The following is a 21,085-nucleotide window of genomic DNA, read 5'->3' on the forward strand; positions in this document are numbered from 1 at the left end:
GGGGAAGAAGACTGATCACAAAACTGGACATGTTGCACCCTGACTGGGTAGCAGCAGACATCGCACGCCCAAAGGCACCAAGTGGGTTGCAAGTGGGTGATAGGGTGTGGGCTCGTAACTACAGGTATGGGTCTTTGTGGGTGCCCACTAAAATTGTTAAGGTTTCAGGACTCCTCTCCTACAAGGTGGTCCTGGAAGGGGGCGAGTTATTCGCCGACATATTGATCAGCTGTAACGGCGGTTTGCTGAACAGTCACTAACCGACGACTCCTCAGAGGGTCCGCAACAAGAACCACCAGCCAGCAGTATAACAGAGCAGTTTACATGCTCTGAGAACTATGCCAGACATTACAACAGGGACGTGGCCATAGATGGAACCAATCCGGAAACCCACATTGTGTCCCCAGATGGGGAAGGACAACCCGAACTGTGCAGCAGTCCTGCTGACCCTGCTGCCCAACTGGACTTTGATTTGGGCTGGCCAGGAATGGCCAGCCAAAGGAACTTGAGTCACTTCGACTCGATCAAACCCAAGAGTCCCAGTTTACCCAGCCTGGCAGGCAAGCAGGTAGACCGGGAGCTTCCCGGAACCCCCAGGCATTCTGAACAGTCTCATCGACCCCCGAAATATCTTCAAGATTATGTTAGTAAATAATGTGTGTACAATCTAGGGGGGAGGGGTGTAATATATTGGTGTTTTTGCTTGTACTGATTCACGTGTCTGTTTAAATGCTGCATTAATGGTTGCTCAATGGTGTGTATGTATAATGATTACTGACTAAGCCAGACTTGTTGTCTCCAGGGCTATGTTGGTAGACTTGGGGCGGGAATGGCTTCCTTTAAATCTATTGGTCGCCACCTAGTGGCCAACCGTATAAACAGCTGCACAGCAGCCACTATTTCAGTTCTGTTCTTTCTGCTTGACTTCAATAAAGCATGTTACTGTTTGGAACCTTCCGTCTCCCTCAATGCCTACCAAGAACCGGCTATACAACAGCTTCCTTCTTGACTTTTTTTTTCCAAGCATACCCTAGAACAGTGTTTCTCCATGTCAACAGCTCTAAGATGTGTAGACTTCATTGCCCAGAATTTCCCAGCCAGCATGCTAGCTGGGGAATTCTGAAAGTGTCCAAGGGAATCCCGAGGAGGTCATAGCCTTGTTGCATGCATATTTAATTTTCAGTATCGTCCATCAAGAGGATCATTTGGCAGGTGATGGGAAGTATTTCCAGGCTCAAGCCTTAGGAAACTTTTTCCTTCACTGGATTACATGGAGACAAATAGTTCAGGGAAGCATCTTTATTCCTATTAGCCACACATATATTTGTGTATGGCTAATAACACAAATGGAGGCTAAAACATATAAAAAATGTTTTAGGAATTGGATATGTCCAGTTTAATGAAAAGAAGGACCAGGGGTGACATGAAAGCAGTCTTCCAATATCTAAAGGGCTGCCACAAAGAAGAGGGAATCAACCTATTCTGCAAAGCACCTGAAGCCAGGACAAGAAGCAATAGATGGAAACTAATCAAGGAGACAACCAACAAAGAAATAAGGAGAATTTTCCTGAGAGTGAGAACAATCAGTGGAACGGCTTGTCTTCAGAAGTTGTGGGTTATATCACTGGATGTTTTTAAGAAGAGATTGGACAACCATTTGTCTGAAATAGTATAGGGTCTTCTGCTTGAGGTGGTTGGACTAGAAGACCTCCAAGGTCCCTTCCAATTCTGTTATTCTGTGTATGCATTTGGGAGGGTATCTGTTTTCCTCTACTATGTCTCTGGTCAGCTATAGTACCGTATATACTTGAGTATAAGCCGAATTTTTCAGCCCACTTTTTGGGCTGAAAAATTCCACTTCGGCTTATACTCCAGTCAACAAAAAAACTTACCGAGGACTTGTGTGCGGCCGAGGCTTTGGTGCTACTTTCAGAGCCTTCTCCGCTAATCAGCTGTCTGCCCATCAGCTGTCCTTAGGGATGCTGCAAAGCTCTCCTTCTCTAGGCCTTGGACTCCCTCCTGGCTGAAGAGTAGATGAACCAAGCCAGCAAGGAGACAAAATGTTTCTGCAGCTGTTTTTCCTCTGAAGTTTTTTTTTGTTTTTTTTTTTAAAGTAATCTCCGAAGGTTATGCCAGAAAATGGAGGACGCTGGGTCTTTGCAAGCTTTAGCTGTCCGCCTGGCTGCCTGAAGGCCGCCCTTTTCAGGCAGTCTGACAGACAGCTAAAACTTGCAAAGACCCAGCGTCCTCCATTTTCTGGCACAACTTTTAGGTCTTTGCAAGCTTTAGCTGTCCGCCTGGCTGCCTGAAGGCCGCCCTTTTCAGGCAGTCTGACAGACAGCTAAAACTTGCAAAGACCCAGCGTCCTCCATTTTCTGGCACAACTTTTAGGGATTTATTATTATTATTCCTACTACTACTATTACTACTACTACTACTTCAGGAGTAAAAAGTTGCAGAAAAAAATTCTCTCCTTACTAGCTTAGTTCCTCTACTCTTCCATCTGGAGCCAAGGTAAGATTTTAAAAAGGGATATTGGTTGGAAGGCAGAGGGAGAGTTTAGTTTTAGCATCTAAAAAAAGGGGGGGGGGAATCAGCGAGTACATCCCAACCAGCTTTTTATGTTTTTGTTATTGAAGAAATATGGGGGAGGGGGAGGGGTTCTGGGGTGGGTTGGGGAGGGGATAATATTGTAACTTCAATAAAAAATTTCAATAAAAAAAAAATATGGCTTTCTGGGGGAAGGTGGGGAGGGCGTTAAGGAAGGAAAGGGTTTTTGGAAGCTCGTCCTGAAGCTGCCTTTTGTGCAAGGGGCCTTTTCTCAAAGCCTAGAGAGGCAGCTTTGTTGCCTCCCCGTAGACAGCTGATGGGCGAACACCAAAAGCTCCAAAAGGCTAGGGAACTAGTCCCAGAACAAAACGGAGACCTGCCTGGCGGCAGAGGCTTGCAGAGCGCGGATCCAGCCTCCGAGGCATGCAGAACGGCGGATCGGCTTATACTCGAGTCAACAACTTTTCCCAGTTTTGGGGGGTGAAATTGGGGGTCTCGGCTTATACTCGAGTCGGCTTATACTCAAGTATATACGGTAATTCAATTTGATATAGAATAGAATTCTTTATTGGCCAAGTGCAGTTGGACACACAAGGAATTTGTTTCCGGTGCATAAGCTCTCGGTGTACATACAAGTAATAGTGATAATCATGATCATATGCAACATGAAAATGCATTCATCATAAATTGTGAAATACAACACTTCATCATAAATCATAAGATGCAACACTTAGTGATAGTCATAGAGTACTAGCTATGCAAACAACATAAATCATACTAGGGTATAAAAAACAATATATTGTAAGATACAAGCAGCAAAGTTATAGTCATAAGAAGATAAGGATAGGTGATAGGAAAGATGAGGAGTATCATAGTAATACAGCTTTACTAAATAGTTTGACAGTGTTGTAGGAATTAGTTGTTAAGCAGAGTGACGGCATGGGAAAATTTCAAGGTGAAAGAAAAAAAGTTTCTCTTCTTCTATGAGATGCAGATATTAATAGATGTTAAAAAGAAGGATTTAGTAAGCCAATTGCATGAGAGATGTGGCTGCTAAAAACAAAATAAGGAATTATAATTCTCACAATGTAAAATCTTGGTTAAAGGGATGTAAATGACCTGCTGCTAACCCATTTAGAGCTTCACAGATTATTACTAATATCTTCTGCTGAGAAATGTGCCATTAGTATAGTTCATATAAACTGCACTGATGACACATACATTATGTTCCTAAGGAAAAATAGGAGAGTCATTTATGCTAAATTAAGTTTCTTCACAATCTTCAAAGACATCTCCATGTAAATTACTTTACATAATCCAGCATATGGACAATCCATCTTTTTTAGTCAAGGTCTCAGTTTTTAAGCAGGGAGAAAACATTGTTGAATTCCATTTCTATTTTTATTTGCTTTGGTAAATATCGCTAATTTCAGAACTGAACTTGGTACAACCTCATTCAGGTCTCGTGCACATCATCTTATATCAGGCAAATTCTCAGAGCATCTCTATGTATACGAATAAAGATTTAGACTATAAACTTTTTATCCAATCCACATTTCCAGGTATCAGTAAAAATATCTCATAATATCCTTAAAATGAATAGGTGAAAATAAGGAGGCAGAGTAGCATTCTCCTATATTTTGATGATGCTCTCCAAGTATGTCCATAATTTTATGTGTTTATTATTTTCATCTACAGGTTGAATAATGTAGGAAGAAACTTGAATTTGAAAAAAAGGTAGCTAAATAGCAAAAAAAAAAACCTAGAAATTTTTTTGCTTAAAAACAACATGGACACATTGTGGTCTCTACAAATCAAATTCAGCGTGAGGCTTTCAATCTTAATGCTTTGTTCAACTCTGAATAAAGTACACATATGAATAAAATACATCTGTGACCAAAAAAAGTATCAGACCTTATAAATAAGAAGAGGAACTGCTAGTACTATATCTGTGGTCCAATACTGGAAATGTAGACAGCCACAATAGAATTCAAGATGGGAATTTTACATATCCAGATAAATTTTCATTTTTGTCTCTTGCCCCACAATGTATGCAGCGATCTATGTAAGACAATATAGCCCAGTGATGGCGAACCTTTTAGAGACCGAGTGCCCAAACTGCAACACAAAACCCACTTATGTATCGTTCGGTGCCGGGTGGGCATGGCCCATTGGGTGGGTGTAGCCAATTGGGTGGGTGTGGCCAATTGGGTGGGTGTGGCCCATTGGGTGGGTGTGGCTGCAATGGTAACGGCAGACTGGGTGGGACTAAAAAGTTCAATCAATTCCAACTTTGCGAGATTTTTTTTTCCCCGCGAGTAGTTGAACTTGATTGATTGATTGAACCTTTTTTTTGCACATGGCGGTGGAGGCCTAAAGTGAAAAGGTTTTATAAAGCACAGCTGAAAGCCTAGGACTGGGGCGACGGCACGTGTGCCCACAGAGAGGGCTCTGCGTGCCACCTGTGCCACGTGTGCCATAGGTTCGCCACCACGGATATAGACTATACATTTATGAATGTTTACTAAGAAAAAAGAGAAAAAATGTGCTGCAAGTTTCTGAAACTTAAAGACATTCTCTTGCTAAGAACAAATGACAAACTGCTACTATAAGGTTGCCAAGAAACCAACATGGACTTGTCAGTACAGTCACTAGGAGTCAAGCCAACTTAATCCAAGCTGTAACCAACAATAAATATACTATATCATGTTCACCCTATACCCCCAAAGTGTTCTTGAATTAAGATTTACTGTTCAGGATTTTATCAGCAAGAATGCAAGAACAGTAAGATCAAATAATATTGATGTTAGGACACCAACATCCTTTGGAAATTGTACATTCTGCTGTTCAAAACTGATATAGTTCTATTTTGAGCCTCATAAAGAAATGCATATGCTGAAAATATGGATTTATTTCTTGTACAATAAAAGGAAGCTGGAATCTCCTGCCCAACATCTGCATCTGTGCGTTCTATTTTGAAGTACCGTATTTTCCAGCGTATAAGACGACCCGGCGTATAAGACGACCCCCTACTTTTCGTGTTAAATTATAGGGTTTGGGCTAATAACTCAATATTTCACTTCCTGGCACACAATCTGCATATTAACAACTCGTTTAGCGTTAGTACCCTTTTTTTATAAGTGCCAAGATGTTGCTAAAATAAAAGAGGTAAACTTCGTGACCCTCCCAGCCCGTGCATAAAACAGAAATGAAAATGCTTAAGCCTTTCCGTTCCCAAATACCAAGGTTTCCCCCGGGTTTTGCGCGGTTAAACAAGCGGCATTTGCATATTAATGTTTCTCCACGGAGCACAAAATTCGCCCGAATTAAGGAAAGTGGGGAGCTAAAGAATCTGGGGTTACAGGGAATACCTCTGGCATGACAGGCTACCCTGGGAAACACAGGGACTGTAGCAGCACCTTCAGTTCGCACAATCCGATCCAGAAAGCGCTCGGAGGCTCCTTCGTTACTTCTAACTGCAGAACGTCTCCACGTCCCGCCCGCCTTGCCTTTTAAACCGTGCCCCCTTTTCCCCTGTAACGTTTCTCTGCTCCGCCTGCTCTGTGATTTGCCCAGCTTTGCTCCTTCCCCGCCAAATGGGCGCCTCGCCTTCTTTCCTCTGAGCTCTCTCGCTTGGTGCGCTGCCGCTCTCAGTTCCGCACTCCGTGACCGGGCGATTCTTCTGGTCGGCATGGTCAGGCGGTGCCTCGGCAGGAGCAAAAGTGCTCCCTTCCTACTGTTCAGCGGCGCGCCTCTGGGGACTGCCTGCCCCTCCTCTCGTCGGGGACCTGACAGCCAGCATTGGAAGCGCCAGCATGACCAGTCCTAGAGAGAGCAATGGTGGCGGCTGCAGCAGCCGCCCCATGATCTGACGAGAGTTTGCCCTCCATCACCCGTTCGCTGTTGGCCGCCTAACCACGGGTCGCCATCGCCTACCTCCATTCACCCAGCGATCCCGCCGTCCAGCAGAAAAGATCAGAGAGGTGAATAGTATTTTCCGGCGTATAAGACGACCCGGCGTATAAGACGACCCCCAACTTTTGAGAAGATTTTCATGGGTTAAAAAGTCGTCTTATACACCGGAAAATACGGTAAATACATACAGGTGGTCCTTGATTTATGATCACAATTAGGACCAAAGCTTCTGTTGCTAAGAAATGCAGTTGTTAAATGAGTCATCACATGACCACACCCTATTTTGCCACCTTTTTGCCACAATTGTTAAGTGAATCATGTGGTTGTTAAGTAAATCTATCTTCTTCTGTTGACTTTCATTGTCGAAAGCCACCTGGGAAGGTTGCAAATGATTACATGACCCAAAGATGCTGCAACCATCATAATTACATGCCTGTTGCCAACCACCCAAATCATAATCACGTGGTTGCAGGGACATTGCAATAGTCATAAGTAGGAGGACCACAAACATTTGTTAAGCAACTGTTCAAAGTTATAACAACCTTGAAAAAAGTGGTCCTCACACTTCTAACTATCGCAGCATCTCCATGATCACATAATCAAAATTCATCTTTTTGGTAACTGGCATATACAGTATTTACAATGGTAAATGTTACTGCCATTTGCAGCCTTCCCAGTTGTGGGTGTACTGTACTAGCTCTACTGTACTGTAATGTGCTTAGGGAATTGCTGAATGGCCCAGTAGATTTTATGTTATATCTTAAAGTTTGAAAATATCATTACTAAATAGGATGGAAAATTGAAAACTTGTATTACTGCATCTTATTATTGTTATTGTCAATTATTCAAATTGGTTATGTAAATCACTGCACAATATACACATTTGTGCTATTACATAAATATGCATAGTAGTATTTCCAGTTTGGGGAAATAAAAACCTAGGACTGGAGGGATAAAGCAGCATTATAGAAAAGCCAGCAAATCTCTATCTCAATTATCAACCTTGTAGAAAGCAAATATTATTGCATTTTTAATCAATTGTATTTGGAGATGCAGAATCCTAAACAATCATTCCACGCTTGTAGCTGTACTTCATATTTTTGAGAATGGATTCTTAAAAGTCTTAAGAAGATTAAAAGAGTTTTAAGTAACCAAGATTCATAAGCAGCATAGACACAAACATAGTAATTTGTAGAACAGGTAAGGAAGGAATAATCAAACTTTCTATATAAGTAACCTTTGAGTCTTATGGATAGCACTTTTCTGAAGAGATAATGCAGAGAAGGAACTAATCTTTTGTATTAAAAATTATACTTCCAGTCAAAATAACCTACTAGACAAATACCCTATAAACAAATTCATTTTGAAGATTCTTCTGAGTCTCCAGGTTACACGTATAAATATTAGATTAGGAAATTAACACAATTCATAAGAAAATCTAATTCCAAGAAAACTAAGAACACAATTCAGTTGAAGCAACAATATGTATCTCTGAATATCACATTTTATAATACAACAAGGTTATATGTGAAGAACTATATATTATATTGGGAAAGCAAGGACATCAGCCTATTGTGTTCCCCGTAGCTACCTAGAATTGTGAAAGTTGGACCTAAAAAAAGCAAGACAGGAAGAAAATTGACTCGTTTGAGCTGTGGTGCTGGAGAACACTCCTGCATATTCCTTGGACAGCGTAGGTGACTAACAAGCAAGTACTGGAGCACATAACACCAGACAGGTCACTAGAAGGCAAAATCACAAAACTGTGTCTCACTTACTTTGCCCATGTCATGTGGAGGAATTCACTGGAGAAATCAATTATGCTTGGAAAAGTTAGCAGTAAAAGGAAACCAGGCCACCAAAGAACATAGCAGCTGAACACTATCAAAGCTGACCCCAGCCACAGTATAGAAAAGCTCAAAGAAGTATTGCAAGATATAGAGAAACCTGACCCATAGAATCACCAAGATTCTTGGTGATTCTGTATATCATCATCATATATACTATATATCACTGCTAGTTTGGGCATAATACAGATAGTCCCCTTTTTGGTAGACTCTCAATGATCCTTTTCTGGTTCTTTTCATCAAATCTGATGATGGACCTCCAGGGAGACCTGCTGCTGATGGATGACATGCGTTTAATCAGGGGTCTTCAAACTTGGTCCTTTTATGACTTGTGGACTTCAACTCCCAGAATTCCTCAGCCAGCAGCCTCCTGACTGCTCAGCTTTTAGTTCTTCAGCTCAGTGGGAAAACTTTCCATGCTTCTTGGCTTCCAAAGCAAAAGAACAATATCTTGACTCTGCAGCTCCAGATGAAGAGGAAAAGCGCTCTTCATATTCCCTATTTAGCTGTGGTTGCTCCTTTAAACTTGATGGCATCTCCACACTCAGTAGTGGGGTCATTTGAAAAGAAAACAAGGCACTACAGGTTATTAGTTATTATTTACAGGACAAATGACTCATCATGCTTAATGAGAAACAGATAATGACAACATTGGGTTAGTCATACACACAAACAAATATTTCTAACACCATTTTCTTGAGCACAGATTCTCCTCAGGGCTGCATCCTAAGTCCTCTGTTGTTCACCCTGTTGACCCTTGACTCTTGTGCAAGGTTTGCCACAAACCATATTGTGAAGTATGCGGATGATACAACAGTAGTGGACCTTAAATTCAAGATGACAGGGTGCTTACCACAAGGAGATAGAGGTTTTAGTGAACTGGTGTAATAAAAACAGCCTAGTTTTAAACGTTGGAAAAACTAAAGAGATCATTGTCGATTTCAGAAAAGGTAGGCACAACCACACTCCTCTGTGTATTAATGGTTCTCCTGTGGAGATGGTTAGCAGCATCAAATTTCTGGGTGTACAGCTATTGAGTAGGCTGGCTTGATCCCTCAACAGCAAGACACTGGTGAAACAAGCACAGCCTGCATTTTCTGTGTCGCATGAGAAAAGCACATCTTCCTTCCCCTGCCCTTACCACTTTCTACAGAGGGACAACCGAGAGCATCCTGTCATATTGCATTACAGTCTGCTTTGGAAGCATCACTGCTTCAGACAGGAAGGCAGTGCAGAGAGTGGTGAGGATGGCTGAAAAGATTATTGACAGTTCACTCCCTTCTATCCAGGTCCAGGACATAGCATATAAGCTTTGCTTGAGCAGGGTCCACAGTATTGTCTGGGACACTACACATCCTCTTCACAACCTGTTTTCCTTGTTACCTTCTGGGAGGAGGCTCCGTGGTATCCGAAGCAGAACATCCAGATTCATTCACAGTTTTGCTCCATACAGTATCAACCTTGTGAACTCTCAAGCTTCCTCTTTTCGCTATGTATTCAAGATGGACAGTGATTAATATTTATATGTATTTATATCTAAGGGTGTAGGTATATACATATGTAATGTGTAATGTATGTGTACACTTTTGAGAGCAGGCAACAGAATTTCTTTTTTAATGTGTGCCAGTGTGCCACATTAAAAAAATGACAAAGGTTAGTGTGTGTGTGTGTGTGTGTGTGTGTTGAAAATTCACTCCTATTGGAGATAAAAATGTTGATGTGAGTACCTGTTGCCCTCTGCTTGGCAAATTGCTAAATGTATCCTCTAAGATGACAGTGAAACTGTGCTTTTCATAGATATTTTCAGATCTGATAGCTATGGAGCTGAATACCTCTGGTGTAATGCTTTGTTTAGAATTTCTGCCCATCAGGAACCATTGTTAATCCATGGATCAGCTGAACATTCTTTGGATAATTCTCTGCAATTTTACTAGGGTTTTTCCTCTCTTGCCTTGTTTCACTTTGAAAAATAGTTGTAGTGACTGAAAATATAGCTCCTCTCTAATTCTCCTGTAGCTATTGCTGGCAGCTGGCAGGGTGCCAAATTATCTTGCTGACAAGCTGACTTTTTGCTTTTAATTTGTTGTCCTTAAAGAAGAATGTCAAACCATCTCTATATAAGTTAATCTATCTAGATAAATTGCCTTTGCATAAGGTGATTCTTTGACTATTATTATTGTATCTATATATCATCCCTATTGCCGGTTATTATTTTTTAAAAAATACATGCCCATTTCTTTCCATATGAATTCAAGCAGTGGGTGTCATTGGTTTGAAATATGTAAAGTAGCATTTTCCCATTTAATGGATAGCATTTAATTGCACAGAGTTGCTCATTGTTCTTGTAATGACTATTATCCTGCCAATGACTGTTATCCTGCAAAGGTTAAACTACCATATAATGAAAGAACCAAGCAAAGGCCTAAACAATTAAAGCAGGTCTTGCAAAAAAAAAGGGGGGGGGGGTAGTTTTCATTTTTGGTGTTATCTACTTTATAAGCAAAATCTCATTCATTTTTTTCATAGCATGATCTGTAACTCATTTCTGCCTTGGTTAACTAACTGCAAAAGAGGCTCTTTTTAGCTTGGTATTTACAGTCACCCTAATTCCACGCATATTTATTTATTAATTTGGATTTTTGAATCACACAGTTGACTCCTGGTAACTGCCTGGACTAGTCACTACAGTTTTCTTGGCAGGATTTAATAAGTGATTTGCCATTGCCTCTTTACTAGGGCTGAGAGAGGATGACTGGCCCAAAGTCACTCATCTGCTTTCTGCCTAAGAACTCCAATTCTACCAATTTCTATCTTGGTGCCTTAACAACTAGACTAAACTGGCTCTCAAGCATATTTATCTTGAAAGCTATAACTCAGAAATTCTCTCTATTTCTATCTTGAAATATCCCAATCTGATCACTACAGCTTATATCTATATAAATATGTTTCAATCTGGAAATGTAAGGATATTGATATTAATTGGACCTAGAATATGTTATATCACTAGGGCAGGGGTATCAAACTTGCAATGTCATGTGACGTGTCACAACTTTTTTTCATTGCCTGCAGTGGGGTGGGCGTGGTTTCAGCATGATGCATCCGGCCCACGGGCCAGCAGTTTGACACCCCTGCACTAGGGTCTTAAGATGGAGCACAGTACTTGTGCTGCAATAACAGTGGAAATAGCCATCCTTAATGCATTTGGCAGACAAACTCACGTGATGAACTTAAATTTTCTTTAGATTAATTATTGCCCCTGGACTCTAGGAAACAGAGTTCTTTATTAATGGAATTTAAATCTTTTTGGAAAAAAATAATTTCTGTAAACTAGAACAAAGATAGATTTGCCAAAATGGCTGCATTTTTGTAGATTTAATGAGGTGTCATACAATCTCCTCCCTCTGTTATAGCCAAAACATCCTTTAAAGAAACAAACTAATGGTTTTTAACACTTCATGCTACTCTTGGATAGATTGAAAAGATAACATATTTCAATCTACAAATAGCTATATGAAATGTAGATAAATTTCAGTCACAAAGAAAGTCCACAATCTAATTTGATTACCAGTGGCAAGATTAACAGCAGGGTGTTGTTCTTGTTTTTCACAAGATACAATTATAGATTGTAGCAGAAAATATCCACCCATTATTTGAATGAGTGATTTTTTTTATTAAAGCCAAAGGTCACCAACTTAACATAGCCTCCAAGAACAAAATATCCAGATAACAATGCAATACATAATAACAAGTGACATAAGAACAGTGAGATTATATATTAAAACTGATAAAAGAGATGAATGGCCACATGCTGCCATCCCTCATTATATGTTGCAATACTTGACATGCTGCCATGCAAAAATTTATTGTATTTTAGGTTCTAACAGGCAATCTTTCTGTAAGAAATGGGTGAAAAGTATTTTTTTGAATGGAGCTAGCAAAGTATATTTGTGATGCTTAAACAGTGTAATTTTTTTCTTTAGTCTGCTTCTGCTTTTGGAACTGCTTTCTCTTGTGATTAAAATATTATAAAATATAAGAAAGTAGAATATTAAGAAGACCTGCCATATCTGAATAGCTTTTGCAGTTGCATGTACATCCAGTGAATGCAAATAAATAAATCTGTATAATAAATCTGATGCACTTTTGTAAATTTGATCAAGAAGCAGCTGGCCCAATCCTGGGCATATTTGAGAATGCAATCATTAGACATACATGGGGTGTTCCAGAATTCTTCTGAAAGAAGACATGTTTCTTACTCAGCTCCTGGAGGTGTATTTGTGTGCTTACAGTTTACTGTCTGCTTCAACAGCAGATCAATATTGCAAAATGTGCAGCAGCTTTTAGTGAGTATGATAGCATGATTGGGCTATTGCAAGAGATCCTTAGCGGAGCAAAAAACTTTCCTTTTGATGATGCTAAAACCCAACAAAATACAACAAATGAAGACAGCATCATAGAAAGGGGAAATGTCACAGAGTCCTTCATGCTCTATTGCTCGCTTCCATTTGCATTTCCGATGTTCTGCCTCTCACTCTCTGACTCACTGTTTTCCTTTGAAAGGCATAAGCAAGACACTAAAGGCTTGTTTGCTAGATAGTCCTCTTTTTACAAGTGAAAGTCTGGTGGCAAATCTGAGTAGTGTTTTTTAGTCCAATTGGGCAATCAAGGCCTTATCTTTTCACACGTACAGTGCTTACATATATTGGAAGTGATTAGAAGAGGCCCTGGCCTCAGAATTATTTTCTGATATGTCATAGTTTTTTGAAATTGTCTATCATGGTCTTTCTGACCAATCTCCTCCTACACAAAAAAAGTCCCCACAAGAGTTTGTGGCGCTTGATTATACTTCTGCTATTTCATCACTGAAAAAGAAAATGGTGGGTTTGTCCCATCTTAAAAGCAATGGGATCTCAACAAGTTCAATTCTTTCCATGAAATTTCAGGGAGATTATATGGTTTGTGGTTAACCAAGCTTGTGATATCCCCACAAACAATCAGGAGTTTCTACTTAGACCTTAACCTACGATTGGTTTTCTTCAAATGATTTGGTAGCAACACAAACTGCCTGATCACTCTGCAGAGGTATCTAATAGGCACCCTAGTTTCCCAGAAATGCTGAGTCAATCTTGAGAAACTGAAGAGAGAGTGGAAGCTTAATCTGTAAATCACTAGAGTTCACACCTAGAGCTCCAGAGTTATGGAGAATTCCTTGTGGAGATTCTTAGTAGGTCTGTTTTGTTTTTATGCCTTCAATCAGTATTGACTCCTGATGATCGCCTGGATTAGTCTCTGCAGCTTTTTTGGAGAGATTTCTAAAGTGGTTTGCCATTGCCTCCTTCCTAGGGCTGAGTGGGAGTGACTGGCCCAATGTCATCCAGCAGACTTCATGCCTAAGACAAGACTAGTACTCATAGTCTCCCAATTTTTAGTCTGATCCCTTAACCACTACATCAATCTGGCTCTCCTTTTAGTATGTATAGAAGTATATATGTGAAGCAAAGAAGACCATTTGAAAACTATCTGGAATCAACCTGTTCTTATGGATAATTATTTTTACAGAACAGCAAAAGTGATTTCCTGTTTTTTCTGCTACTATGGCAGTCACTCTGATCCATTTTTAATATTCTGATAACTCTACAAACATGCTGGGCAAAAAAGTAGCTTTACTGACAGAGGAAAATATTTTTGTTGCTTTTCATAGTCTCCTAATAGACAACTTGGTTTCCTGGCCATTCATTAAGGTCAGCAGGAAATGCCTTTTTCTCCTTCTCTGATGTCTTCTTATGAAATTGTTGTAAATATGGGCAAAGACCTTGGTTGCAGCACCCAGAATGTGAGATATTTCTGCTGCAGGTTATCCATCTATCTCTTTCCCCATCTCCACCCCACCCCCACCCCGGACATTCCAAAATTGACTTTAACAAGTGGTTGTATTGTGATATTTTTTGCTGTATTCCTTTTTTTTAAAGTGTTTAAGTGGATTTTTCCTGTGCTTTTAAAAAGAAACAACAGTGGATGATATGAATCTCAAGTACAAAAGCCAGATCAAACTCTCACATGTAATAGTAATAGTTTACTGTAGTACAAACAAGAATGCAAACTGTGCAAGTGAAAGTAATAAAATCCATCCCAGACTTAAAATTTGCTTCAACCAATTCCATTAAAGATATTCCAGTGAGACTGGCATTGCCAATAAGCAAAATCCACAACTATGTATCTCATCTTATGATTCTATTGTTTGGTAAATAATGTAACATTCATAATGATGTCCTGGGCAGTTTTAAAAACACTGGATTTATGGATATATTCGTGGAAGGCACAAAATACATGTGTTCTGTGACTGAAGGCAGAAAACAAGTTTAGAAGGACATGATTTATAGGTGCTCTGTACACTAACCCTTGAAGGCATTACTACACTACTTTTGGTTCATTACACTCTAGTGGTTTTCTATAATATTGAAAAGTACCGTATTTGTTCACAAGTAGTGCCTGTGAGGCCTGGAAATGGCAGAATGGGAAATCTTCCTCTGCTTTTGAAACTTCCAGCTTATGTTAACAAGAATGGAAAGTATATTCATATTGTTTTCTCTGGACTTTTTCGGCTTAGCGCATATTGGCAATCATAATTTTTCTCTAACGACAGAAATAAAGGGTAGAGGGTTTGAATCTGCACCAGATTCAGAGTTGGCTTATGTGATGGGTAGATATCACATAGCTACTTTGGTTGTAAAGCGATCATTTGCTTATTCCTGCTCTATCCCAGGAGTGACTTGCTTGCACCTGAGAACTTTGTGCTCACCCACAATGGTAAAACATCTTTCTGATAGCGCTTTTCTTTCCTATAAAAGACTTGCAAGATTCTGTTATTTGTATCTCATTTCACTACTACATTATAGTTTTCCTGTTGAGTTGATATTCCATTCTGATCTATCTGATGGGGGGGGGGGTAATATTGCATGAGAATTTGTTAATGATCTTAGGGCCATGTTTAATGCAACATTAGCAGAGGAAAGGTTGTTTTATGTATCTGTTACCTAGCAGGTCACCCTAGTTCAGGGGTAGGCAACCTCGGCTCCTTTATGACTCATGGACTTCAACTCCCAGAATTCCTGAGTCAGTGTAGCTGACTCAGGAATTCTGGGAGTTGAAGTCCATAAGTCATAAAAGAGCCGAGGTTGCCTACCCCTGCCCTAGTTAAAGATCCTTAAAGATTCATGGGGCCTATATGTTTAAAAAAGGAAAAGGAACGCCAGTGTCTTTAGTTTAATCCAGTAGATTATCTATCAGATCAGATCCTCTATAATATCAGAGATATCCACAGGATATGATTAAAAAAAACAAGATGGTGGCTGTAACAGTGCAGTTGAAGTCAAGATGTGGTTGTGATAGGTAGACCCACATATAAAACAGGGAATTTTGATTGCACTTCCACAACTACCATCTTTTTATCATACCCTGCAGATTCTCTGCATTCACTTATCAGTTGCAAGTACTATGATTTTCCCAGTCCTTTGCTTTCATTTATGAAAGGAACTGCCGTTGATATACATGTTTCCACAGAATTTCAGAATTCATTGTTCACAAGTTTTAGATGCTACCCCTCAGAGTCTCTTTAAATCCACAGTTATTGGAACTTGAAGAAACAAGTCGATTCAGTTGCCATATTGATTTTATGTTTTTGTTGAACAAAGACAGGATTATACATTTGTACCCCAAAAAGAAATGTCCAATTTTACTTTTCTTTTAACAACCAAGAGGTGTTTGAACTGGGGAAAGACATGCTTTATTGGATATGTGTGGCCTGAAGCCGTTACTATTTGTAATTTCCTCGAAATGCTGGACCTGATGTGAAATATGATTAAAAGATCAATGCTTTATATTGTATTAAGCTAGTAAATGATAAAGGAATTATTGGATAATATTAATAAATGTTTTGGATTGGCCCTTTTCAAGCCAAAAGGATTTTTTTTTAAAAAAAGGAAACCTGACAAAAATCTCTCCCATGAACCACAATTAAATTTAGCATTAAGAAACTGTTATTATATATAACTGTACATTATTCATCAGTTATCTATTTTTTATAAACTGCCAGAAATGAAGTGTTATTGGTAAGAGGCAACTCTTTTTCCTTATTTAAATAAAGATATGTACATAAGAATGCTTTCACTTCTATAATGTGATTGAACTCTCATGCACACTTTCTGATTTCCCATAATGTTTTGAGCCACTAGATCAGGGGTCTTCAAACTTGGCCCTTTTATGACTTGTGGACTTCAACTCCCAGAATTCCTCAGCCAGCGTGCCTGGCTGAGGAATTCTGGGAGTTGAAGTTCACAAGTCATAAAAGGGCCAAGTTTGAAGACCCCTGCACTAGATCTTCAAAACAGCTAAAAATAAATAACTGTAACATTTCCAACTCTCCGGGTCAGATACAGTAGAGAGGCCTGATATGTAAACACTCTGTCTTCTCTCCCTAACCATTTCTGCTCTCTGTCTTCTAACTATCCTCCATCTTTCCAGATGCAGGACGCTATGGGCTATGAGTTACCCTGGGTGTACTTTGTCAGTCTGGTCATCTTTGGATCCTTTTTCGTTCTTAATCTGGTTCTTGGTGTGTTGAGCGGGTAAGCTGTTAGATTTGGTGTTATCTTCTCCTCATGCTGCAGGGCAAGACTCCAGGATCAGGATCCTTCCATGTCACCAAGCTTCTTAGCTTGTCAGAAACCCAAGCAAAGAGTCTGTTTAATGAAAATTCGCATATCATTAATATGCCTAAAGGCAGTCACGTTACAGTAGGACTATATAATAATACCTCCATCAGGAGTGGAGAACTTAACAAAATTTGTGCATTCCTAGACAGATGACTATCTCTCTTTGTCTTTAGAATTGACTCACTAAACATTCGGGTCCACTGCTGGTGGCTGAGGTTCCTTTCAACTGGAGACTTGCAATGCACAGGAATTAACTTTTCTCACTAATTATCATTCCACTCTTCCAGGTCAATGATGCCATAGGAAGTGAGTGGCCCTGGATCTATTTTGTTACACTAATCATCATAGGCTCATTTTTTGTACTTAACTTGGTTCTCGGTGTACTTAGCGGGTAAGCAATACAAGGAAAAATGGTTTTCAATTGTTTTTGCTGTTATTTTCCTAGCTTCTAAACTGATATTTCTATTCTTTGGCGGGGGGGTGTTGTGGATATAAGTGTTGATTCAGCATCTACATTTCTTTTGGTAACATCAATGATCTTTGGCCAAACCCTAACTACTGGCACAGTAGTTACAATGCAGTATTGCAGGCTGACTCTGCCCACTGCCAGAAGTTCAATCCTGACAAACTCAAGGATTGACTTAGCCTTCCATCCTTCCAAGGTCAGTAAAATGAGACCCCAGATTGTTGGGGGCAATATACTGACTCTATAAACTACTTAGAGAGAACAAGTATATAAGTCTAAGTGCTTTTGCTATTGCTGTAAAGTCGTAGTAGTAGTAGACACACATATTGAATTCATCCATTTTGTAGCATAATATAACTAGAGAATTGGGCAGTTTAGTGTTCTCAAAAACCAACAATATTAGAACTATTAATTGAAATTTGCTTGACATAAACTGCTATCGTAGAAGAAAAAACTAGTATCATAATTAGTATGCTTACAGCATTAGAATATTGAATATGGCTTATGTGAATTCAACTGAAAAGCAGAGGTTGATTTCTCTGATACCTTAGAGCAGGGGTCTTCAAACTTAGCCCTTTTATGACTTGTGGACTTCAACTCCCAGAATTCCTCAGCCAGACATGGTGGCTGAGGAATTCTGGGAATTGAAGTCCACAAGTCATAAAAGGGCCAAGTTTGAAGAACCCTGCCTTAGAGAAACTGACAGCCTTACACCATGCATCAGAACATTTAGGGTCCATACATACTGATCATTCAAATAAAATTACATTGTATTTTCTAGAGTACAAAGGTTTTTTAACATTGCCTTTGTGCAAATTAACAAAGTGGTTATAGGGATTTACAGTAAAACTTCAGCCATACAGAGATACAAGTCTATTTAAGAATGTTACATGCACACATGAATTTCATTAAAACAATCAGCAGTAGATAAGGAATGGAAAATATAAAAAGTTACCATTTAGTGAAAAATTCTCCTTTCTCAGTTCAGCATTTTCCTGATGAAACTTGACTTAACTATGGAAGACAAATATTCACTATACCGGTATTATTGAATCTGCTATGAGATAATAGGTGTCAACGTTCATGACAGTGGAACTAGTCACTAGAGAGATGTTAAATGTGTTCAAATTGAGGCTAGACCATCATTTTTGCATTGATTTAGATTCGTACATTGTGAAGGAATTTGGGCTCAATGTTGCAAGTTAAAATGATACTTCTGTGTATTGCATGTTTATATTTTACCAGTTGGGATATATTAGTCGATTTACAATTTGCTTTCTTAGTGTGATAGCCAAAAACTAGAAATATTTGAAAATCATTGTAAAATAAATTTGGCCTATAAAGGTGCTAAATTAGGATTTGGTATAACAGTAATTTGTTGGAATACCTGAACACATAGATGCTAAGAGAAGAATTTGGTGTCGTGGTTTAAAATTGGTTTTTGAAAGCTGCCTTATTAATTTAGCTAAACCTGGCATCCTATGTCATTCCTGGTTTGTTTTTGTGCACTCCTTACTAGCACTGATGATATTACCTAGTTAGTGTAATGAAATGTCTGCAAGAAAATAAGCAAGCTCAGAGAGCACCAAGGACCCTTCATTTTTCTGTTTGTTCTCGTTATCTTGAAATTGCAAGATAATAGTAGTTGAAAATAAAAATAGATTGATTCCCAGATTAAATTGTGATCCAAAGACTTTCTCTCCAAACTCTTCACTCATCCTCAATCTACAAATACTTTGCTTTCTGTGGCCAAATCTTCTTTGGGAGCAAGATAGAGATACTGTACAGATCTCCAAATAAGCTCCATCCATGTTTTTATCACCTCCTAATTGGATTATTGTAAGGTACTTTATACAATATCCTTGAAGACCATCAGGAACTTGTGCGACCACAGATATGGTTCCAAGACAGAAACATTACAGCCATGTGAAACCACTACTGTAGCAGCCCTACTGATTCGGATTGTTTTCAAGCACCCTTTAAGGAACTGTTTATGATCTATAAAACTCTATATGCTTGGGCTCACTGTAATTTCAGATGTGTTTCTTCCAGATAGAATATGTATGCCTGCCCAAAGTGCCTGCTGAGAGTCCCCATGATAGGAGGAGACATTCACACAAAAGTAAAACAGATGAAACATGGAGCACAAAGCAATATATAAACATTCCTTGGTTCCTAGGAAACATTCCTGCAAACAGATTGGCAAAATAGTTGTATACCTCTGCTAGAGATTTGGATGTTGACAAAAGATATGCAGATAAAACAAACCAGGAATTAACCAAACAAACTATATTGCTTTATTTTAACCTGTACTGTATAAACTAAACACAATTTATTTATTTATTTTATTTATTTAATTGAATTTCTATACCGCCCTTCTCCCGAAGGACTCAGGGCGGTGAACAGGGCATATAAATAGAAGTACAAAAGTTAAAAAGGATTAAATTATTGCCCAAATTAAAACAATCAAAATATACAAAAAAACATTAAAACCCTAACATTCCCCCATCAGGCCAGGCCAGCTTGTTCGAATAAATGGGTCTTTAACCCGCGCCGGAAGGAGCGAAGATCCGGTGCCATCCGGAGCTCAACCAGCAGTTGATTCCATAAGGCCGGGGTGCCCACAGAGAAGGCCCTCCCCCTGGGGGCCACCAGCCGGCATTCTCTGACCGGAGGCACCCTGAGGAGGCCCTCTCTGTGGGAACGCACAGGGCGGAGGGGAGTCGACGCCGGCAGCAGGTGGCCTTGTGCGATACACAAAGTTATATGAAGGAATGGAAATTGAAATTACTTCACAAAATGCCAAATAAAAAGAGAATTGCCTGTACATGCATTTTGATTGCACATTGATACCCAGTTTACTACCATCATTAAAACATTTTTAAAACTGTATTAGATGTCCCAGAAAAATGTCCATTTGATATTAAGTATTAACAGTACCACCATAAACATAATGGTTTTTCCATGTACAATGCTTGGATGCAAAAAACCCAAAACCATACAGAGCCCCATCTATAGTTGATAGCAAATGTCTGCTTTGCAAGAAAGCCAAGCAAACCAAATTATTTATATTTTTAAAAAATCTCAGGTTCTGTCTTTGACTCTGCAATTTAAAAGATTACAAGATGTGTAAAATATATTCGTTAAAGCCAGGACAATTACTACTACCAGGTAGTAGATCTGATATTGTAAAAAAGGAATCTGAAGTCTAACATCAACATTCTTTCTAATACTGAGCGTAAATATTCCTCTAACTATTATTAAAAGACAGTGTTAAATAATAATGTTTAATATTGCAAGGCCAATACAGCCTAAGTTGCATTTTTTAGTGGAACATACAGGGGTAACATTACAAGAGATTGAACTCCATGGACATAAAAAATTAAATTTAATGTTCTTCACTTAATAGAAAATAATCTCTAATCCTAATATTCTTAGTAAAAAAATGTGGTTTTTATTAGATGAACTCTTACGGTATTTCCACGTTTGTAAATGGCCTTTTTATTTTAATAGCAAAACTCTTTCCACTAATTAATTCACTGAGATGTTTTTGATCCTAAGAATTAAATAAAGTATTTTGTAATATTGTATTTTAA

General features: G+C 39.1%; 1 protein-coding gene across 1 annotated transcript in view; it reads left to right on the forward strand.

Annotated features, from left to right (window-relative positions):
- Positions 1-21,085, forward strand: part of CACNA1C (calcium voltage-gated channel subunit alpha1 C) — a gene marked incomplete at both ends in the record, with an annotated part of 519,540 nt that overhangs the window by 343,497 nt on the left and 154,958 nt on the right. Inside the window, one exon of the mRNA XM_081331729.1 lies at positions 17,311-17,414. Coding sequence (XP_081187855.1) covers positions 17,311-17,414 — 104 coding nt within the window. The remainder of the gene's footprint in view (positions 1-17,310; positions 17,415-21,085) is intronic.

The sequence above is a fragment of the Vipera berus genome, assembly GCF_964194415.1.
Source record: "Vipera berus genome assembly, chromosome: 6".
NCBI classification, from domain to species: domain Eukaryota; kingdom Metazoa; phylum Chordata; class Lepidosauria; order Squamata; family Viperidae; genus Vipera; species Vipera berus.